Source organism: Nicotiana attenuata, chromosome 12 (genome assembly GCF_001879085.1).
Source record: "Nicotiana attenuata strain UT chromosome 12, NIATTr2, whole genome shotgun sequence".
NCBI classification, from domain to species: domain Eukaryota; kingdom Viridiplantae; phylum Streptophyta; class Magnoliopsida; order Solanales; family Solanaceae; genus Nicotiana; species Nicotiana attenuata.
The window spans coordinates 49,930,546-49,954,999 of record NC_032000.1 but is presented as its reverse complement, the minus strand read 5'-3'; the positions used below and the strand labels follow the sequence as shown (position 1 = coordinate 49,954,999).

General features: G+C 36.3%; 1 protein-coding gene and 1 long non-coding RNA gene across 2 annotated transcripts; both read left to right on the top strand.

Moving 5' to 3' along the window:
- Window positions 1,106-5,369, top strand: LOC109235712 (inositol transporter 4-like). Its single transcript, XM_019401922.1, has 6 exons — window positions 1,106-1,197; window positions 1,288-1,346; window positions 2,289-2,972; window positions 3,118-3,225; window positions 3,634-4,242; window positions 4,769-5,369. The coding sequence occupies exons 3-6, from the start codon at window positions 2,430-2,432 to the stop codon at window positions 5,243-5,245; spliced, it is 1,737 nt and encodes a 578-aa protein (XP_019257467.1). The 5' UTR covers window positions 1,106-1,197; window positions 1,288-1,346; window positions 2,289-2,429; the 3' UTR covers window positions 5,246-5,369.
- Window positions 18,161-20,047, top strand: LOC109235711. Its single transcript, XR_002069434.1, has 2 exons — window positions 18,161-18,567; window positions 19,731-20,047. It is a non-coding gene; the product is annotated as an uncharacterized LOC109235711 (long non-coding RNA).

The following is a 24,454-nucleotide window of genomic DNA, read 5'->3' as shown; positions in this document are numbered from 1 at the left end:
GGGTAAGGTCAAAATTAGATGGACCTAACCAAGGTTAAAATTAAGTGGGCATGGGTTAATTCGGACTAATGACGACACGACACGTGGAAATTCAAGTCTTATAAATATCTAAAAAAAAAATCCAACCGTTAGTCAAACAATGACATAGATGGGCCATTTTTGTAACGGCAGTGGCATGGAAATAACATTTTTTAACGGATAGCATGGATAGACCATTTCAGAAAGTTGAGTGTCATCTTTAGGCCTTTTCCGTTTAATTAATAACAAACAATTGCCGTTTTGAATTTAAAATCTGTTAAAAAAACGTTTTGCATGAACAAAACAAAAACATTTTGATTGAATAAATCAATCTGATAGGGGACTGAAAATAGTATTAATTTCAAACTATTTGCATTTGGCCCAACTCCCAATGCTCAAGTAACCAAGTGCCTATTTTTGAGAATTTAATAATATTAAAAATTTATGCTGGATGGATCTTTTAAAAAATCACTATTTATATTTTTATCCCATTAAGAATTTTTTGAAAAAATAGCTTCGTGTTAGATTTTAAAACACGCTCCTAGAATTTTGAAGCATCCGTCAGAATATTAAAGCACAAGAAATTATAACAATCACCAGAATTTTGACTTCTTGTCTTATTTGATTAAATACCATAACAATTACTATTATGTTTTAGTTTCAAACAAGTCGTCGGCGGCTATATGAATCCTCAAAAACCAATTTACTCCATTTAAACTCAATCTCATGTTAATATTTTGCAATATAAAGTGATCAAATATAGGTCAATATTGTTACGCGAAACTAAATTTTATCCAATTTAAAACAAGTACGTGACTTGGATTATATATATTCCGATGAGATCACGATAATTGAGTGATTATTATTCCCCTATAAATCTCCGCATTATAATCGCTATATAAATTGTCGAAATTAAATGTAAACCTTAAATTTCCCGATATATCTGTGTATAAAATGAATAACAAGTGGTTGTCTTAAAAAATAAATATCCATTGTCGCAGGTTGTCTAAGCCATGCAAAACCATTCTTTTCTTTTAATTTGTTCAAAATTAATGGCAATAATTTATTTCTGCTCAACGACAAGTCTTTAAATGGATATTATAAACAACCACAAGAAATTAGAAGCTTATATTCCTCCCCCTCTACCTTCATTTCTGAATCTCTTCATGTAAATATAAGGTTGAAATTAATTAATTAATTAATTAGCATTATGGTTATGAATTTCATGATCTTTTCTTAGTAATTATTTGCCTTTTGTTTTTCATGCAGATTCTTAAACATTTGCATTTTCATACTGTTAAAGAATTCATCTAAAGACTTTCTATTAGGTTGGTTTTTCTCTTCAAAAGTAATTAGCACAATGTTTATATATATGGTTTCATTTTCATTTTTTTCCCTTGGACTTAGAGGCGGATTGGGGATTTAAATTTGATAAATTCAGTATTTGTGTTCCCATTATTGAACCCAGCACAATCTTTTGTAATTATAGGTTAGTATTAATATTTTAGTGATTTTTTTAATAATATATATCTATGCTTCGTGTAAAAGTTGTTGCGTTTAACTGAATCCGTTGATTATATGTTGCGTCCGTCTCTTAATGGTCTGAGATGAGCTTAAATGGAGCAATATGGATAGTATGACTATTCATATAGCCAACCCCAATTTGCTTGGGATCGAGGCGTAGTTATTATTGATGGCGGGTGCAATATAGCCCCAACAAGTTTAATGAAACTCGGTATTTTTACTCGGACCATAAATGTATATTTTAAAAGCACTAAAAAATGCTAGTTATGAACCCATAATTGCAAAAATGCAATGGATTAAGTGGTGAGAAACTGAGAATATATATTGAATCCATCGAATTTAAATTTGATCGCCTCTGGTTATTGTTGTTGTAGTCGAGGGCTTTAGTGTCAGTCTTGTATTCTATTATTGTTAGAATTCTTTTGGATTACTTATTGTTCCTTTCGCTTCGTTTTCTTACTATCTTTTTGTTGTTACCTATGTTGCTCGGACTCTCCAAAAGTGTAGCCGCACTAGTGTGGAATCCTTCAAAAATGCACTAAATTTGGAGGATCCGACACGCACCCAACAACATTTTTGAAGAGTCCGAGTAACATAGGTTGTTACTACTTGGTGCTACTGCTTTTCTTTTCGTCTTTCGTGAGCCGATGGTCTATGGAAACAACCTTCTCCCTTCAAGGTGGGGGTAAGGTGTGCGTTTGTTGTTGTTGTTGTTGTAATTCTCTCTACTTTTGTTTTTAATGCAGATTTATAAAGGTTGGAATATCTATACTCTATAAAGAATCCATTTTCATTTTTCTTTTGGAGTTCAAGCAACAAGGAATTCACTTTTCCCCAAACAAAACAACTATAGTGAGGAGATTGTTGAATGCAAATAAGTAAACAAAATGGTAGAGGGAGGAATAAACAAAGCAGATAAAACAGAATTCACAGAATGTTGGAGTGCAGTATGGAAAACTCCTTATATAATGAAGCTGGCTTTATCAGCTGGCATTGGTGGATTTCTTTTTGGTTATGATACTGGTGTTATTTCTGGTGCACTTCTTTACATAAGAGAAGATTTTAATGACGTCGACGAGAAAACATGGCTGCAAGAAACTATTGTTAGTATGGCTGTTGCTGGTGCAATCTTTGGTGCTGCCACTGGTGGTTGGCTTAACGATAAGTTTGGACGAAAACTTTCAATTCTCATCGCTGATGTTCTCTTCTTTGCTGGTGCAATTATCATGGCTGTTGCCCCCGCGCCTTGGGTGATAATTCTTGGAAGGATATTCGTCGGTTTGGGAGTTGGAATGGCGTCAATGACTGCTCCTCTTTATATATCAGAAGCTTCTCCTCATAAGATCAGAGGTGCACTTGTCAGCACGAATGGTTTCCTCATTACAGGAGGCCAATTCATTTCATATCTAATCAATCTTGCCTTCACTCATGTAATTCACTACAACTTTTTATTTCACTATCTTTTCCTTTTGATATGTACTAAATGCATTGGATGCTTGGGCAATTGCATCGATCTCGTTCCTACTTCTCTTGTGCTTTTGAGAACCATAGTACGTAATGTTTAACTTGTTTCAGGTGAAAGGAACGTGGCGATGGATGCTTGGCATTGCTGGACTTCCGGCAGTTATTCAGTTTTTGCTCATGATTACCCTCCCCGAGTCTCCAAGATGGCTTTACAGAAAGGTAATTGATCGATTGACCAATTGTATAAACTCCACTGCAACGAAAATAGGTAGTAGTAACAATGCTTGATTGGTATATAGAATTTAAGTTTTGTACACTAACAAATATTTTACACTATCAGTGTAGTTTAACCTGTAATAATGGTCATTTACCTTTTGTCAGGTTACTTTTAAAGACTTACCTGTAGATACCTTATAAATGACATGATTGTGTAATTATACAATATGTGTATAGAACTTAAACTATTACTAAACATTAAGGGAAAGTGGACAAGGCCAAGGAAATGTTGGCGAAAATTTATGTACAAATGACATTTGATTGGAATATATATATTAGTGAAAAGTGGACGACGCCAAGGAAATATTGGTGAAAATTATGTAATAATGATGTTTGATGGGTATATATCAGGGGAAAGTGGACGAGGCGAAGGAAATCTTGGCGAAAATTTACTCTGCTGAGGAAGTAGAGGAGGAAATGCAGGCAATGAAGAAATCAATTGAGGAAGAAAAGGCGATTGAAGGTTCCATCGGAAGTAGCACATTTACTCAAATTAAGAAAGCATTTGGAAATACAGCATGTAGAAGAGCACTCTATGCAGGAATCTGTGTTCAAGTGGCTCAACAATTTGTCGGTATTAACACTGTCATGTATTACAGTCCAACTATCATCCAATTTGCTGGATTTGCATCTAATAGAACTGCTGTCGCGCTATCACTTATCACCTCTGGTCTCAATGCTGTTGGCTCCATAGTTAGTGTGGCGTTTGTCGACAAATATGGTAGGAGGAGACTCATGATTATCTCTATGTTGGGTATCATTTCTTGCCTTGTTGTCTTGTCTGTTGTCTTCTTTCAAGCATCCGCTCATGCACCAACAATCAGCGGCAATGAATCTGCACATTTTGGTAATGCTACTTGTAAGGCCTATGCCAATTCACCTAATCCGTCGTCCTGGAATTGCATGAAATGCTTGGCTAAGGATGCTGATTGTGGATTTTGTTCAAATACCAATGATCTGGTAAGTCAGTAAATAACTTACTTCAACTAGTAATTTTGAATATCTTAGAATTAGGTCCTAAATGCATGTGACTTGTAGGATATCTATGTGGCTAGACTAGATTCAATTCATTGTTTGTGCAAGTATTTAGGTGGCTGAGTTTATATCGATGCAAGTATATCTCATAGGCGAACTTAAAATTCAGACATATATTTAGGTCATATACTAACTGAAGGGGAGCTTTGGAGCAACGGTAAAATTGTATAAGTCACGGGTTCGAGTCATGGAAGCAACCACTAATGCTTGCATTAGGGTAGGCTGTCTATATCACACCACTATGGGGTGCAGGCGCGGCCCTTCTCTGAATCTTGTGTGGACGCGAGATGCTCCTTTATTAAAAATCATGTAACTAGAATCTACAAGTGAGTGTAGAAGTCTGTCTTGTGTCACCTATACAACGTGAAAATACCTTGTTGCATGAGGACTCGAACAACATATAGATACTAACATAACTTTGCATTGGTTTTGAATTTGTTTTAATGTGCAGTATGCTCCTGGAGCATGTATAGCAAAAACAGATGCACTAGAAGGAGCTTGCAAAGCAGAGAAACGCGTTTGGTACACGAAAGGTTGTCCAAGCAAGTTCGGATTCTTAGCAGTCATATTTCTTGGATTATACATCATAGTGTATTCCCCAGGTATGGGAACAATACCATGGGTTATCAACTCTGAGATTTACCCCTTAAGATTCCGCGGAATAGGTGGAGGCATTGCTGCAGTTTCCAACTGGACTTCAAATCTAATTGTTAGCTTAACATTCTTGACATTAACTGAACATCTCGGCTCCTCTGGCACGTTCCTCCTATTCGCGGGGTTTTCACTTCTTGGACTCGTTGCCATCTTCTTCCTTGTTCCTGAAACCAAAGGGTTGCAATTCGAGGAAGTCGAGAAAGTATTGCAGAAAGGTTATTCTCCTTTTAGAAAGAACACTGCTACTAAAGATACCTCAGATCATAAAAACTGATACTCATAGAGTAGAGCATTCTTTTACCTTCCTTATTTATATATGTCATTGTGTACATACACACACACATATTAATTTGTAATCAATCTGAGAAATAAATGAATTTCTCTACTCATTGCCATTCCATTCATTTTTTACCTAGTAGTATAGAATAAAAACCATTGATGTTGCAAAAGTGATGACAAGTGTTTCATCATTTAATTTGAAAGTCAACTAAGTGCGAAATCCTCTGAAAGGATACTACTTCCTGTTTAATTTTTGAGGAATTTTCGGAAACCACTATTGTTCAGTGGCTATTAACTTCCTATAGCTACCATATACATAATTACTTCCTATAGTTACTATTCAATTGTTACGGTAGTGTATTCGTTGTATTCCTGAATATAACATCAAAAAGCGTCTAAAAATTAGAGCAGTCCAGCTGTGCGCGCATGTATTCACATGTATTCGCGATGTTGTGTTCATGAATACAGCAGTAAAAAGCGCCTAAAATCAGGGCAGCCCAGCTGTACGCGCATGTATTCACATGTGAGTGTGAAGTGTAAGCCGCTTCAAGGAGAATGAAAGTAAAGGCCCATTCTCTAAGCACTCATGAAACCAGGCGGTGTTCATGGCTGAAACGAACACAACCGTGAGAACCATAGATGGTTAAGGATTGATTGTGTGACTTATGTTGTCTAGGTATACAACAAAGCTCGACGGTTCAAAGATATCAAATCTACCGATTGACCGAGTATATCCGATATAAGTTCACTACGGAAAGTTCAAAGGGAAACCTACTTATCCAGATGCAATCAATTCTTGTTTGTAAAACACACACACGTCCGTGTATTCCTTTAAGTTTATAGCCATTCCCCATTCATGTGGGGGGTTGTTGGGTTTGTTATTTAATAAATAATAACAAAAGAGGTGTGAATGAAAAATGGTGGGAAAAGAAATGGAGGGATGACCCGCGACCCGGTCCGGTCTAGCCCGTTTTTCTTTTCCGGATTAATTTAAATTCGTTTTAAATTTCCCGCAAAAAATTTCCAACAGCCATGGCTGTTCTGAAACAGTGTCACACCTGTTCCAACAGCCATGACTATTCTGAAAGGTTGCAAACCTCTTCAGTGGGTCACACCTGTTCTAACAGCCATGACTGCTCTGAAAGGTTGCAAACCTCTTCAGAGGGTCACACCTGTTCCAACAGTCATGACTATTCTGAAAGGTTGCAAACCTCTTCAGAAACATCACCAAGTTGGCTATAAATAGACCTTTAAATCCCAGAATATTGACTTACGAAATTTCTGAATCTTCTTCTTCTTCTTCTGCACAAAATATTCCAGTATGTTTTACGACCATCGAGTGGTTCCCCGATCACCAGAGTTTTAGGAACCGATACACTGGTGAGTTAAATCGTTCTATCCTGGGAGGATATATTCCATAACCTCGGGTACTTGAGGGGAATAATTTCCTTAAGGACACACTGTGTATTCAGTGGGTTCGATTTGTTCCTATAACGTTTTTCCAGAATTTATTTTGAAGAAGTTTACTGTTTTCGGAATTTAATTTCTACTAACTTTCTGTTTCTATTTTCAGAAAGATTATTATTTAATTTACAGCAATACAGATGTATTACATAAACATGTAAAGATCTTCAAATTATTTCGTACAAATATAACTATATGAGTACTTGCATAATTGGCTTATGTAATGACTGTTTGTTTTATTATTAGTTACTGCTAATTATTTATGACAGGAATCCGATTATATGCACGTGAAAAGGGAACGAAATCAATTAAGTTAATATCATCATTACTAGATCCCAATGGCTAATGAATGGTTAATACTATTTTGAAATTTAAAACAAACATATGGTTGTTTGTGTCCTCGCGTGCACGGCGTTATTGTTCAGTACAAAATTTGTGTTATAATAATATGAGCAATTTAAAATATAACTTGGTAGCTATTGTTTTTCCTTGTGGGACTATAGAATATAATCTTCTTAAATTTAGTCTAGACTACATGAAGTGAAACAATAGACTACCAACGGAAAGATACTACAGACGTAAACAAATACTAATATTCATATTCAATGTTTGAATTAATTTCACTTTACTCTAAAAAGAGCATTGGACCAATTATTTAACATTAGTTATCACAAACTAAATTATTAACTACGATATAAGTGATAAATACATATCATGTTTTGCTGATTTAGTACAAACATTTAATTTTCTTCAATCATATGCCTCAGCCTCCCATCCACCCCCTTTTAACCATTTTCCTTTTCTTATTATAAGTAGTTGCTATGAAGTTTAAAAGGGTTTATTTTTAACATTTGAAGTCTATTATTTTTCATATTTCTTAAAAAATATTACTGTATTCCCGTGAAAGCGAAAAACAAAAATTACGTAAAAGGTTTCATTTTTTTTTTTACGTTTTCTATTTAACATCATGTTTAAAACAACTCTCTTTTTTTTGTGCAAAAAGATAAGATGCATATATATTAACTACTGCATACAGAGTGACCCATTACAGATGGATGTCTTGCCAAACTTAGTTAAACTACTATTAGGCAAACCAACATTAGTACTACTATTACCTTTAGCATGCATCATAGTATTTACATAGGTAGTACTACTAGAGTCCTCCATTGTTTGGCTTGTAGTTACATAAAAGAAGTGCTTCCTATCAGCTTCCAGAGCTGGATTTACAAAAGGAGGTGCCACATTATAAACATAAGGATCAGTCACATGAACAAAAAGTTTGGTTGCCTTTGCTAGTTGATCCGCGACCATATTTTGTTCTCTGTATGCATGTCGGACTGGCGGATTATCAAGCCGGTTGAGGAGGTACCTGCAATCGTTTATCATATTGGAATAAGGAAGATTGTCAGTTTGTAATATAGTAATAATCTGTTTAGCATCTAGCTCCACTTCTATAGGTATCAAATTATATTGTAAGGCTAAATTAAGGCCTGTGAACAAAGCATATAATTCAGTTAATATAGTAGATCCCTTTTGTATGCCTTGTGCAAAGCCCATTATCCATGCCCCTTGCGAATCACGGATTGCTCCCCCAATTCCATTTATATTGATCCCAGTAGCACCATCAGTGTTTAACTTGTAGAAATTTTGCGCAGGTGGTTGCCATCCAAGATTGAAGGGTCGTTTTTTTCTAGGTTTATGAAAATGAGCCGTGAGATAAGCAAACTCAGTAGCTTGCAGAGTTGTTGTAGAAACATTAACCTTTTCCTTTAAAGAGTTGAAAGTGTTTTTGTTGCGAGTTATCCAAATATTCCATAAACATACAGGGAGGAAAGTGTTTGAGCTTAATTTATGCGGGAGACGAACATTGTTAGAGTTAATTAAAGTATATAACCAATTCTTAGTACCTTGGATGGTATGTATAGATCTTATTAGATTTGCAAGGCCTAATTCTGCCCAAAAGTCAGTAGCATTTTTGCATTCAAGGAAAATGTGACGAATATTTTCTTCAGTATCTAGGCAGTACGTACAAGTGTTATTTTGTATAAGTCGTATATTTGTAAGGTATACTTTAGTGGGTAGTCGGTCATGGCATAATAACCAAATGAAGGTTTTAATTTTAGGTAAGATTGGTAGCTTCCATATCCACTTGAAGTTAATAGGTTGTGTAGGTGAATTTGTGAATTTGTCCAGTAAGCTATGGTAGCTAGAGTTTGTTGTAAATGCACCAATTTGTGTTAATCCCCAGTAGGGAGTGTCCGGAGTATTCTTGATATGTGAAATATAAATATTGTGTATGGATTGCATGATTTCTTTAGGTAACTCAAAAGGCATTATCTTCCAATCCCAATTGGCATTATTGAGGAAAGATGAAACTTTAATATTACTCGGATTTATTGGAAGAGGCCCTTGTATTAGTGAACGAATTGTTGTACCAGGATTTAACCAGGGATCATTCCAAAAGTTAATATGTTGGCCTGTTCCAATTCTCCATTGTAAGCCCGTTTGGCACAACTTCCATCCTTGTAATATATTGGACCAAATTCGTGAGTATTTGAAACCCTTATTTCTATTCAAGTATTTATTAAAGAGAATCCGTGCCCACATTGTGTTAGGTGATTTAAAGGCTCTCCAAGCCAAATTAGCCAGAAGTGCTGAATTTTTAACGTCAAGTTTTTGTATTCCTAAACCTCCTGCTTCTTTTGGCGTAGTAACGGTGTCCCATTTTAGAAGGTGAATTCTTTTCCTTTTAGCAGTTGTGCCCCAGAGAAAATTACGCTGGTATTGATTCATTCTGGACATAATTGCCGGGGGAATGCTAATATATTGCATAATATGATTTGGTAAGTTATTCAAAGTTGATTTAATTAACGTAGCTCTGCCTGCGAGTGTGAGAAAATTAGTTTTCCAACCAGCAAGTCTGTTTTTGAAATTATCAAGGAGGAATTGGAAATCTTGTTTTTTTTTGTACTCCTTGGAACATAGGAAATCCTAAATATTTCCCAAAGGAGCTGCCTTCTTTAATACTAAAGGAGTCTGTAGCAAACTGTTTATCTTCCTGCTTACAATTTTTAGAGAAATAAATCTTCGATTTATCAAAATTGATTTGTTGTCCTGAATGAAACATGAAATCATTTAACACATCCACAATGGCATGGGAACATTTAGTAGTGACTTTTGAGAACAAAATAATGTCATCCGCAAAGAATAAATGTGAAAGTGGTGGTCCATTTGTGGAAATCTTAATAGGTTGTCATTGGAGATATTCGACATCCCTTAAAATCTTATGGGATAACATTTCCATTGACATTATAAATAAGTAGGGAGATAAAGGATCCCCTTGCCTTATCCCTCTAGTTGGTGAAAAATATTGAGTCCTGGTTCCATTAATGATGATTGATATAGAACTTGTAGTAATACAAGACATGATTAAAGAGATCATTTGTTCAGGAATATTGAAGTAGCGTAGAGTTTTTTTAATGAAAGATCATTCCAGTCGATCAAAAGCTTTTTCCAAATCCAATTTAAGGATCATGGCTGATAATTTACCTTTCATTCTTGCAAGATAATTTAGGGCCTCTTGGACAATTATGACATTATCAGAAGCCCTTTTACCTTGCTGGAAGCTATTTTGAGTAGGTCCTATTATTTTATTGACAATAGGTTTCAGACGACTAACAATTAATTTAGTAATGAGCTTATACAAGGTATTACAAAGACTAATGGGACGAAATTGTGTTATAGTAGAAGGATGTTTTGTTTTAGGTATTAGACAAACCAACGTTTTATTTAATTCATCTAGGATCTGTTAGTGAAGAAAACATCTTCACAAAAACTATTAACCTTTTTCCTCACTGCTGGCCAATATTTTTGAAAAAAGTAGGGGTGTAACCCATCCGGCCCAGGAGCCTTATAAGGTTTAAAGCTAAACATGGCATTTTTAATCTCATCATGGCTGAATGGAGCAGTGATAGTTTGGATATCGTTATAAGAAGGGCTCCAAGTGCTAGGGCTCCAATATGAATTAGGACTGCTTACTTGTTGAGTAGTAAACAAAGAATGGTAATAATGAAGGATTAAATTGTGCAACTGAGCTGGTTCATCAACCCAATTTCCAACAGTGTCCTTTAAAGCAGTTATTTTATTTCTACGTCTTCTATGTAGAGTGGACATGTGGAAAAACTTAGTATTAGCATCTCCATCGTTTATCCAATTAATACGAGATTTTAATTTCCAAAATTCTTCCTCCACACGAAGGAGATTACTATATTCAAGATTGAGTTCTATTTCCAAATTTTGGAGGAAAATACTGGTTGGATAATGAACTGATGCTTGTATCCCTCCCAGTCTTGCTAAGAGTTTCCTTTTTTCTTGGAATATATTTCCAAACGTTTGTTTATTCCACCTAGATGCTACAGCTTGGAATTTATGAATAGTAGGAAATATAAGTTGATCTTCAGACCAAACGCTATGAACTAATTGTTGAAACTGCGGATGTGAGGCCCACATAGTTTCAAAACGGAAAATATTCTGATGTATAATTGTTGGTGGTTCTAAAGTAATTAAAAGCGGACAGTGATCAGAATGAGTACGAGGTAGATGACTAACTAAAGCTTCAGGATATAAATTTAACCAGTCATAATTAGCCAAGAACCTATCAAGTCTTTCTAATATTGTGAAGCCATATCTACGTTTATTAGTCCAAGTATACCTACTACCCTGAAAACCCAAATCAATTAGTTTACAAGTGTTAATAATATTACCAAAATTATCAGCCCTATTGTTATTTATAGGAAGTCCCCCAAATTTTTCATTTGAGTCTATAATTTCATTAAAGTCACCTCCAATTAACCAAGGCATAGAAACAGTGTTATGCATACATAATAAGTTATTCCACAATACATCATGTAATTGATAATGAGAACTAGCATATATTGCAGATAAAAGCCAACATGGTTTGTTTGGACTTACCTGGACCACACAGTGAATTTCTTGCTCAGAAAGCCTTAGTTCAGTAACATTGATACTAGCCTCATTCCACAACACTAGTAAACCACCGATGAGCCCATTAGCTGGCACTTGCGACATATTAGTAAAATTGAAATCCTCACGAAGCCTAGTGTGATCTTGCATGTGAGTTTCCAACAGAATAGCTAACACTGGCCTATGATTATCTAGGAGTGATCTAAAGTGCCTACGAAACTCGGGGTTGTGTGATCCCCTACAATTCCACACTAGAAAATTCATGTATGAGTTAGGAGAGGTTATCTCCCTCATGGGAGATGGAGCCATCCGAGGGACTGTCTGAGTCATAGTTTGACCTAGACTTAGAGTAGGAGTGTTCTGAAGGAGAGTTGGGATGATTACCATAGCATATTTGCCTATTTCTGGATTTATTGTTTGACGAAAGTGGAGGCTGCAGGCTATCATTTCTGGGGGGCATTTGAGAATGAATTTTTTTTCGAAGTGCTCTTCTAGGTTGTAAAGATGGATTCCCTTTAGCCATCAAAACTCCGTCCTCATTGCCCTCATCTCTGCAAGTATCTCGGCTAACTCCTGGCTTGTTTGAACATCTAGTGCGGGAGGAGATTGAGGAGGGGTGTCCTGTGGACTGTCGTGTGGAGTAAGGTTTTCTAATGGGCTCAGTGGACTCGCATACGGGGAGAAAGGATTGAATGTATCCAAGGCCTGGAACCAAGGGGCATAAATCTGCCCCATGTGATGGGGAGGGTAGAACGGAAGAAGTGGAAAGCTCTGATTCCCTAGGGGAGGCGTGGGAGGAGGAAGGTATTGCCATTGAGCTTGCATGGAGGAGGATGCCTGGGTGCCTAAGAACAGGGGTGTCTGAGTCGAGTACCAATGGTTTTGGTTGTAAGATTCCATACCTATCCTCATTCCCTCGGTTACTATCTCTGCTAGGTGTGTAGGATTCTGAATTAACAGCACCACTTCCTGGTTGTTCAACTCCATTGTGAATACTAGTGCATATCCCTGTAGACCCATCTCTAGCTAGGATTGGAGGGGCTGGTCCATAGTGATCTACTGAGAAGTGTAGATCATGGGAGAGGATATGTGAGGAACTGGGGGACCCTGCATGATCAGTCTTGGTAGGTGGAAGAATTGATTGTTCACTTCCATATTCTCCCCGAAATTTTGGTTCCGACTGCGGTTGGTAAATATTGGTCTCTGCATTTTCAGAGTTCTCAAAGTGTTGAACTAAGGGTATTGTAAGAGGTAAGGATTCTGCAGTGTTTTTAGTAGTATGTTTAATAGGCGGTGTTAACAAAGGAGGGTGTAATGGGGGAGCATAGGTAATTGGGAGGGGATCACATGGGAAGTAATTATTAGGTTTGCATGTAACAGTAGATTCGTTATTATCCAAATTTACTGTGGCATGCAAGTTACTATTATCACTCTTGGGTGTTAAAGAGGACGTGGCTAAGGGAGGTGAAATTTGTGATAAAACAGTCGATTTTGATGGGTCCGTCTGTGGAGGTGGACTAATACGTGTAAACTCCCTCCTAGGTGGATTTTGTTGCTGAGGATACGTGTAATGCTGAGTGGGTGAATCCGATAAAGTATGAGTGGGAGAAGTAATTTTATGATTGGGTAGAGAGGGAGGCAGTAATAATGAGTCGTTGGTATTACCTAAGGCGGGCTCATACTGGGTATCTACTGTTTTGCTTAAAGGAGCTGGTTTAATAGGATTATTAGGAGTTGGACTTGAGTCCATATAATCATATTGAGGCCCAGTTTGATCAGCTAGAAGACTAAACTGATTTTGTAGGCCCTTGTTAGGCTTAGACAGCCCATCATCATGCAACGGGTTAGTGGAGCACAAAATTGGGACCTTAGGGTTAGAGAACTTACCTGGTAGCTCCCGCGCCGGCAGCTGATCCATCAGTGGAGTAGAGGTGGTGCTTTTACTCAGCCTTTGGTTATGCATCGAGTTGAATTTTTTGGGAAGATAACTGTTTTCCATTCTTGCTCAGTTGTAGTAGAAGTCGATGGCTTAGCGGTTGTAGGAGTTGATGTAGTTTGAGTAGGCGTTGTACAATTTTGTAGTGTATGGCCAAGATGGCCACAACTCGTACAGAGTATGTTAACACCTTCATATAGAAGGCTTTGTCTATGGTGGCCTATGTTGATGTAGGATTTGAGAGGTCGTTCCAGAGGTACCTCTATGCAAATACGTGCATAACGTACTCTCGTGGTTGTGGAGGTGCAGGTATCAATCTTCAAGAGTTGTCCTAGTTTGTTTCCAACTCGTTGCAGAATCTCTGTATCATAAAACTCCGTTGGCAACTCCGGAAGCGTCACCCAGATGGCCGAGTAAGTTAGTTGGGTGGCCGAGGTCGTAAACTTGGGTTCCCATCGACGTACGGATAAGAAGTGATTTAAAATAAACCACGGACCTCCCTGAAGAGCTTTTAGCATGTTATCTTCCTGTTGAAATTTGATAAGGAAGAAATCCGATCCTAAATCAATAATAGGAAGTTCTTCAGTGGGCTTCCAGATCTCCTTAAGCTTAGTCTTTAATATATGATGTGCAACTCTTCTTCCAAACAGCTTAACAATTACTGAATATTTCCAAGGCTCATATATCCGCGCCTTATCAGTAGTTGTTATTGTGATAAAATTATCAGCTTCGTCCGTGTCTTGAATTATCTCCTCAGTTAGGTCATGGTTAGGTATTATTCGTTGATGATTGCTTATTGATGGAGATAAGTATTTGTTTGTAAGGAGGGTTTGCAGGAAAGAAGCTGGTTTATGTGCTAGAGTGTTATCATCAATTTGCATCAAGGTGAGGTCTGGTGGTTCCTCGAGTGTATGATGGGGTAATTTGTTAAAAGTAGACATATGTAATAGGATTCTTATGACTGGTTATAGGAGAGGTGTTGTAGTAGATAGGCTATGGAAGAAGTTGAAACGAGAGAGAACATGTTGTGCAAGGGAATTTTTTAGACCCCGAGGTTTTGACTCCTTGATAAACCTGACCATTTAAAACAACTCTTAACTATCCATAACTATATGATTTAATTTAGGAAAAATTTCACATTAGAACTACCGGGCTCCCTACTTTTCAATTTTATAGTCCTTACAATTAACTAGCCCAAAAATAATAGGGGTTTTGACACAGTTACCCACAAAAACAAAATTATTTACTCTTGTCTACCCATTTATTTTTCTACCCATAAACTAATTACATTTCCTACCCATAATAGTTTTTGTGGGGAATTTTTTCTTTATTCTCCAATTCTTTTTTATTTCTATGCTTCTTTTCTTCTTCTTTTTCTTTTTTTTCTTTTCTCCTTTTCTTCTTATTTTTTTCTTTTTTTCCTTTTCTAATTTCATTTAACTTTTTTTTTTAAATTATTTTTCTCTTCATAATCTAATTTCACTTACCGTTTTCACTATTTTTTATTATTCTTTTTTTATACAATAAGAAAAAATAATTGATACAGTAAATATTTGTTCACTTTTTTTAAATATAACTAGTACAATATACCTTTTGTTTTTTTTTCTTTCTCATTTTTTAAATTCAATTATGAAACTGAAATAATATCAGTTGGCACTTGACCTAATTCATTGAATATCACATTGACTGCTGATGAGCACCACAAATTACATAATCATATTCTAAGAATCAACACGTGATTGCCATGCAAACCTTGATCTCCTTCCCTATAAATATCAGTACACACTCTACCATTAGCAGTAATACAACCAGTTATAGAGTAAGAAACATAATCTACGGCAACCAAATCTTCATATATACTAGTTATAATAAAATGACAACAAAATATTAAAAAATGCAACAAAAGTATAAGTAGCAAAAAAGACTTCTAGTACCATGTGATACCAATATAGTATATATGCATACCAACAGAGCATGTGATTTCTCTAGAATAATGCTACAACTATCTGCGACTATACTACTGTACCAAAAACATTAAAGGACGCAATAAAAGTATGAGAAAATTACATGCTCGTATTGCAAGCTAAATATTCGCAAAACAACTTGCTCATTTCGTATACTAAGAGGGTATATAGTTGTATGGGGTCGTTCCAACAATTGCCTCTAACTATAAAAATTATTACACAATACACATAATTTATGTCCATCGGCACACAAAAAATCCAGCATTGCAACTCATGTTCATATAAATAATTTCATAATAGAATTCACTTAAAATGCAGCTAAAACAACCAAAACAATGTTCAACTACCATATGATACCAATATCGCATATAACTATACCAACATGATATACAGTTTTACTAGTTCCCGACAACTATATGACTATACTACTATTACATAACACATGCATAAAGAGAAAAATAAAAAAATAGTGTACCACATATTAATATGATAAGGTATTTCAAGATATTGTACTATATTACTATTATTAAAAAAAATCAAATATTGTACCAATTAAATGCAACTAATACAATCAAAAAATGATTCAACTAGCATATGATACCACTATAGTATATAGCTATACTAATAGGGTATTTAATTGGAATGAATTGTATACTAAAATGGTATATTTGTATACTATTTGGGTATACAATACAAATTCGTCTTCTTCTCTGGTTCAACTATATTTCAAACCCAAATTTCTAAAATCTACTACAAAATCTCCACCAAATTGACTAAAACTTTAGCTACAACCTCCAATCAACTTTCCAAACAAACTCATACAGGATCGGATCAAAATAATTAAAAACTCAAACAAACCAAGTTATGAGTTTCAAGCTTCAAGGTCCTTCAATGGTGGATTTAAATTTTTGTCCAATAAATCTCCAAAAACCAGCATCAAAGGTACAATCTACACATCAAAGAACAATAACTAACGAATTTCAACAGTAAACCACTATAAAAAAATCAGATCTGGCATTTTGAACTCATTCATATGGAGTTTCAAAAATTGATATGTTCTTCCTATGATCTAGTTTTTGAATTGTACCCTGTATTTTAGTGTTGAAACTTGTTTGCAGTGCTAAAATCACGAAGGCTTGAAGTTATTTCAATTTTCAGTGCGAACGGATGAGAGAATAAGCCTAATCAATGCCTCAGTTCTTGGTCGCAAAAAGCATCGCTGGAATTAGCGGGTAAATAGTTTGGGCCATTTGGGCAGGAGTAGTAAATAGTTTGGGCTTGGGCATTAAAGGGTAAATAGTTTGGAATTAATGGGTATAAAATGAGATTTTCCCAAAATTAATAGGCTAATACTCAACATTCAACTCCAATAGGTTCTCGAAATTACTATTTAATTTTTTAAAAATATTGCTCAAGCTTTTAAGTTAATTTTCGAATCATTAACTGTGACTCAATTATTAGTTCAACAAACCAAATCCATTTGGATGGTGAAAATTAGATTTCTAACAAGCTTAAATATGTGGATTTAAATTCCGAATTTGATTTTGTGAAAAATTAGGAGTGGGTATTATTTAGGCTTGATAGAAATAGTATAAGGAGGTTGTATATAAAATTTGTTCATTTAATGGGGATTGGATTGGTTTTGAAAAGAATTGCAACTGAAAATCGTGGAAGAAGTTCGTCCACAAATGCTTATATAAAGGTGTATAAAAGTGTATAATAGTAGATAAGATGTGTATATACACTCATATACACTATTATACAAGATTATACAAAAACTGACTTCGTCTTTTTCCTCGCGTCTTTTCTGAAATTTAACTCAAATCTTGCTCAAATCTATTCCAAATCACTTCAAATTTAAATTTTGACTCCTTTGATATTTTCAATCAATTGGAACAACACTCAATCCAAACAACTAACTGTGAGCACGTGAGTTTTGCTCGATGAAAAAATACTCCTACAAATTCACAAAAATAGATTTGTTTTTAATTATTTTTAATTTTTTGCTAATTGTTGTTTGCATTTAGTTGCATGTTTAATATTTTAAAATTATAAGAAAATACCAAAAAATTCTAAAATATTCATAGCATAACATTTTAGGTTTATTTGCACTAGTAATTAATTACATTATTAAACAAAAATCACGAAAAATACCATAGGCTTTTATTTTTAGCTCTTAGTTTCAAATTATTAATTTTTCCTTCATTAATTTTATGGTTAATTAATTATATAAATATTAGAAATAATGAATAGGTTAATTTTGTAAATTAGGATTAAGATAGAATCTAATTAGGATTTTTTTTTAAATTTGTAGATTTTTAAAATGAAAGAAAAACAAAGAATGGAGAGCAAGAAGAGAAAGGGGCCATTTTTGGTTGCAAAAAATCGGACTGGGCTGTGTTATTGAGCCCCCCTTTTAACCAGCCCAAACCCAAAGACCATCCGACCCAGTCCTCTTTAAATGCCAAACGACGTCGTTTCAGGCCTTCAATCCTGGCCCTTCATCATTCCCCATCCAACGGCCCTAAACTACCCCCCCACATCCCTTAAATATGATAGAATGGACCCACCCCCTAACCCCAAAATCCCCCTCATTCTCTTCATCTCTCTCAAAGCCCTAACCATAGCCGCCCCCAAATTCCCACAGACCCCCACCGGCGGCCGCCATCCTAGCCCCGCCAAAAGAGCCCCAATCTTCCCCAAATCGACACCCTATACTCCTCAACCTCCCTTCATCATCAAGCTATTGTCATCTTCCCCAAATCCCCACCGACTGTTCTCAAATTCGGATCTAAAAAAAAACAGAAAAATCCTATATCTTTCTTCTCTAATTTTTGGCTTGAAACTTATGCTAATCGATTGTTTTTGGCAAGAACAATCGATTAGTGTTACTTTCGGATCATTTCGGAGGGATTCAGACTCCATGATTGGCCAAATATTTTGTCAAAAGGTTCTTCTTGCTGTATTTAGGTAATAATTCGTCTTTTTGTTTGTTCTTTTATGATTTTTATCTGTTAGCTTAGTTTTTTTTTAGTTTTAGTTTTTTTACCCTAATCTGTCGACATGTTAGGATTTAATTCTATTTGACTCCATGTGTGCATGATTCACTTAATAATTAATTAGCATGATTAAGGGATGGTTACTAATTCTGTTTGTTATGGATTAGTCCCACGTTTAGGTGATGGTAGAGGTTTCCTCTTTAGCAATTTTGGTTTATGAAACTGTGGGGTTTTAAGTTCAATACAAAAAGGTTTTGGTGGTTATTTATATTAAGCAGAACTTAAATGGGTCAATTGGGAAGTAAAAAATGGTGGAATTTTAGATAAAAATATCATAAGCTTCTAGACTTGGACAACTGTCCATTTTTAGTTTTAAAAAGATGCTGAAAATTGGATAGAAAAGGACAGCTGTTGAGATTTAGTTAGAAAAGATGCTCTGTCCGCTGATTTTATTTTCTTATAAAAAAGGACTCCCTTCACAGACTTTAGACACGTTAATATTCAGCATATTTCACTCTCAAAAGCACACACACATTCTTAGGCAGAAGAAGGAGACTCATACTGTATACAGTGATTTCATTTCATTTCTTCTAAAAGTAAAAGTTAAAAATCAGTAATTGCTTCTAAGACTAAGTTGTTTGACTCCATTGGTTCCTGATTTTGCCAAAGCTGGTTTTGGATTGAATTTGAGGTCTTTTTCTGGGATTTACTGCTTTTAGTTGCTGTGTTTGCTCATCTTTCATCAAGCTATTTAGATTTTGGTCTAGCCGTCTTCAAGTTCAGAGATTTATTTTCTATTTCTTGTGTTGCCAAACACATCTGTACTTCTCTTTGAATATGAAAAATAAAGTTCTTTAGTTTGCTGATTCTATGCCTATGCCTATTTTTGAGTTTCTTGTATTTGTTTGCTACATGTGCTTACTTGTGGTCCTCTGTTACTATCAGCTGTTAATATCAGCTCTTTGTTTGTTTGATCATTAGTTGAAATTTTAGTTGAAACCATTTTAAACTAATTCAGCTGCTATTGATATTCATTTATCCTGCTAGAGCAAGTTAAAATATTTAAACCTCTCATGATGTTATTAGTCTTGTAATTCTCGGTCTCATGAAAAGTTGTACTAAATCTGTTGTTAGTGATGTGCTTAACATGAGAGAATGGAGGTTCGAAAAGCATGAACAATTACAGGCCAAAGTTTGGATTTCATGTGTTGAAATACAGCTTTAATTTCAGAAAGAAGAAGTTTAGTGTGTAGAAGTTAACTTTATTGTAAAAGCGAGGTTAGGATCCACGTTTGTGATGCAATAGAATGCCTAGTGCTTTTTTGTAACTCAGTAATTGTATCATTCACGTTAGGTTTTCACTGTAATGTAAAATTATTAACTCTTTAGTTATGTATTCCATGAAAATTGGCAGAAGTATCTAGTCATAATAAGATTCATGTTATTATTAATGATTGGTGGAATTGGTTTAAAGCTCTGAGCCTTGAAGAGCTACAGATTTGGGCTGGATTCAAGTAAGCCCAAAAGGTTTGAAATGTTTACCCCCAGCAGGCCCGCTAGCTAGTCAGCCCAATTACGACATGACTAGTGGTCCAATATATCGCCATCTTCTAGCTAATTGATTCAAAATAATCGTTTGTATTATTATTGTTTAATTAGACATTCGACTATATCCACCAATTTTAAATTCATGGTTTTCTTGATGATTTCCTTTTGAAAGAGTACGCCAGGCTTTGGGCTAAGCCTATTTATTAGGAGAAGTAAAGCTACTGGTTTTCTTTTTGAATGGTTAAGTTTATAACAAATATCAGAATTTCTTTGATCAACGTTATCAGCCTACTGCTTAACGTATACCTCTTTTATTAACAATAGTTCAAAAGTCCATAACCTTCATCAAAATCTCAAACCGTAGAAATAAATAATTCATGAACAATCGTAGTTTGCTTTAGGCGCGTTTAAATAAATTATCGTGGTCATGGGAACAGTTCCCGTGGCATGGTCATGATACATAAATTCCAATTCGAGTGTGTGTTTCACGTGACTCGATCTTATAACTTCAAATAGTAATAAAATAAATATATCGTAAATCGCGGGTGCATTTCATGTGGCGAAGTTTGTAATGTGTACCCAAACGACATGTGTACGACATTGTAACTTATTCCAGAAATAATTTTCATAAATCCTAAAAGCAATTAAAACTCTATTAAAAGCGGTTATAAAAGGTAAAAATGCATAATAGGTCTAAAACAGGTAATAAATTAGATAATTAGGTCAATTATTAATAGTTGAGCGACCATGCTGAAATCACAGAACTTGGGAGTGTCTCACACCTTCTTCCGGGTTAACAGAATTCCTTAGCCATTTTTCTGTGTTCGCAAACTTTTAAATGGAGTCAAATTTTCTCGATTAGGGATTTGAAATAAACCGGTGACTTGGGACACCATAAATTATTGACGACTCTGAATAAATAAATAATCTCACTTTGATTAATGCTACTTTAAATTGAAAAAACTTCCTATCCACTTTGAGAAAAAGGAGGTGTGACAGCTCTGGCGACACTGCTGGGGATATCGACCCAGAATCTCTGGTTTAGGGTTCAGAATTCGAGCTTAGAATAACTGTTAAAGTTGGTTTTTGTTTATTATCTGATTTTTTATGTGTTTGAGCCTACTGTGCTAAATGCCATTTTTTACCGCTTTGATATTATTTGAACCGTATATGAACTATTATGAAACCCTCATTCTCTTTGAGTCTTCTAAATCTTCTGGGGAGCGTGCTCTTCGCGTGGCTTCTTTTCTGTTAGAGTCATATCCCAATTTTAGAATGAGGTTCAGACAAGTTACAAAGCTAGTGAAGCTTCTGTATTCCCGGCATGCTGCCCCCCTCCCCCCTCCCCCTCCCGGCTCGAGCTGTCCGCTCGGGTAAGCCAGGTCTAAAACAATACACCCATGTTTTAAACCTAAAATAACATAGCCTTATGCCGGATCCCTAGTAGGTACGTTTGTTTGCATCACCTACATTTGACTTTGGGACTCAACATAGGGGTTGGGTCCGTGTAGGACAAGTGTACCCAAAAATTAAAAGACCATCCTGATATATTTTTACGTGCTACTTGTACATTTATTTGCTTCGGCTTGCATGTTGATCGGCTTCTAGAATAGGGAAGAAAAGTCAAGAAAAACCAAAATTGAGGTAAGAGAGAGAAAATCACCCGTGTTTGAAAATCCCGGTATCTAAAATACCTCGAAACTCTGCCAAAATTTCGGAAAAAAAAAGAAGAAAAAAGAAGAAAAGTCATTTCAAAATAAATCATATTTTTCTGTTGCGTCAAAATTTACCAAAATACTAAACCCTTTGATTCTCACCGAATGTGGGATACGTAGGCAACCCTCATCGGGTCCAGCTCCGTTTTTGCAAAAATAACCAAAAATGTGAAAGTGCCATCATTTTGTCAAAAATAAAATTAGGTGATGCCGTTTTTGTCCAAACAGTCAGAAATGTCCCGATCGGACGCCGGAAGGTCGTTTTTGCAAGAATTGCCGCCTATGGTCCTTTTTCTAGTTTTTGGTTTAGCAAACACAGCCCTAAAATCTTTCCTACTGAAGTGCTGAAGGGCCGTATTTGCAAAAGTAGCCGCGATTTGTTTGAATTAAGTTTCTGCAAAATAATCTTTTGTTTGGTTAGTTTTCAAACGAAGCTCACATGTTTTAACTAGTCACCCTAATTTAAATGTGCAGAATGAGCACCATTGAGAATCTACCTTTTCGAATCGTAGATGAGATTCCACTAGGACTCCACATATGGTGGAACGACCTGGGGGAGTTCCTTGACCGCAAATCAAATTGAGTGGACTTTCGGTTGGCTCCCGGTCAACGAGGTTATTTACATGTTTGCCGGATTGTGCTTTCTTTTATTGATGAGTCTTCGGAGTATTCAGCCGTATGCTCCGTATCGGGTCTCACGCCAATTGGGCAGATGCCAAACAACCCTTCATGATGAAGATTTGAGTCCACAGGTTGTTGAACTATGCCCAAAAGCCACATTTCCAAAAGAAAAGGTTCGCCAGATTTGGCACTAATGTAGGTTTCTGGAGCCACAGACTCAAGTACGGGATTTGTCCACGAGTGAAGTAGAATCTAACTACACGGCCTGGTATGGTAAAAGGGTTCGAGTCGATCAAGAGCCAAAACAGCCCGCCAAAAAGCCCCATGTCCAACAATTCACTGATGGAGCGCAAGAACAGTGGATTTGGTTAGCTAGAGAGAAGGGATACCGAGTCTGTTAGTCTTTTCCAAGTCTGTTTGTTTTTCTGTTTTGAGTCTGTATGTTCCCTTTATTGTAGGTATTTCCGAGTCCCTGTAATAGAAAAGCCCAAAAAGATTTTATTTAATGAAGTATTGAAAACCCAAAAATTTTCTTTCTTTTATTTTGCATTTATCCCCTGAACTACGTAATGATCTGATTCATGCAGTGTCGTGATACGTAGGCAATCCTCATCGGATTCGATCATAATCGTAGACAATATGAGTAAAAATAAACTGAAAAGAATAAAAAGAAGAGAGAAAGAAAAAGGAAAAATTGAATGAAAAAAGAAGGAAAAGAGTGAAGAAATAAAAGAGCACAAAACAGCAAAAGAGGAAGAAAAAGAATTAGGATGTGAAATTCGAAAAAAGAGATAGCAAAGCCGGGATGAAACACACGGCCGTTGCAAAACATTTAGAAACGCTTAACTATTCCCTATCTGTTAAATTTCTCAAACTAAATGGTTTGTTGTGTGGCAATGAGACAGGTCCTTTTTCAGGTGGTTGGTTTTGTGGTAGTCTGGCTTCCCATCCTTATTTTACAAGATCCAAAGGCAGTATCCGTATGGCTTCCGAAAGTCATCTACCGATTATTAACCCTTCAGAGGATAACCCGGTATCGGTTATCCCAGGGTCAGAATCAGCAGCTGCTGAAGAAAATAGAGTATTGCGTTGTCGTATGTTAGAGATGTGGGACGTTTGGTCTAATGGCAAAGAACCGCCCGGTACAATCCCCGGATTTCCCGAACTGCTTCCCAGGGCAAGCGGAACCTCCAACGTCCCTATTCGCGTAACCAACCCATTCATCCCGTTTGGGTACCCCCACTATATCAGCTAATTTCACCGGTACGCCTTCTGAGGTTCGCCCCCAGGCACCGTTTCTGGGAGTATCTTCTACAGTATTCACCGCACCACCAGTCTCTACTACGGCACAGCCAACAGTGCCTAGGCCATGTTTCGAACTGCCAGCCTTCACTTTTCAAATACCACAATTTCGTTTAGACACAGCTCATGTCAGTCCAAACTCCTACCCTCAGCACCCCCGATACGAGTCTCTGTTAGAACAGGAAAGAACGGCAAGAAACCCCGAGCAAGAAGAAATGGCTCGGAAAATGAAAAGTCTCGAACAGAGTCTTAAGAACATGCAAGGCCTGAGTGGCCAAAAGAGTGTTTCGTACTCCGATTTGTGCATGTTTCCTCATGTCCATTTGCTTGTTGGTTTTAAAACGCCAAAATTCGAGAAATACGACGGGTATGGAGACCCGATTGCTCATTTGAAAAATTATTGTAATCAACTGAGAGGGGCGGGCGGAAAGGAAGAACTTTTGATGGCCTACTTCGGGAAGAGCTTGACGGGAATTGCGTTCGAGTGGTACATGGACCAAGACATCTCCCATTGGCATATATGGGACGACCTCGCCCGAGATTTTGTCAGGCAATTTCAATATAATTTTGACATAGCCCTAGATAGGAATTCCTTGACCAATTTTAAGAAGAAAATCGCGGAAAGTTTTCGTGAATACGCTATCAAGTGGCGTGAGCAAGCATCTCGAGTGA

Excerpts from the sequence above, each read along its gene's own strand:
- LOC109235712 (XM_019401922.1), top strand. The coding sequence starts at position 2,430 with ATGGTAGAGGGAGGAATAAACAAAGCAGATAAAACAGAATTCACAGAA. Across the intron at positions 3,226-3,633 it reads CAAGATGGCTTTACAGAAAG|GGGAAAGTGGACGAGGCGAA; the intron begins GTAATTGATCGA and ends GGTATATATCAG. Across the intron at positions 4,243-4,768 it reads GTTCAAATACCAATGATCTG|TATGCTCCTGGAGCATGTAT; the intron begins GTAAGTCAGTAA and ends TTTAATGTGCAG.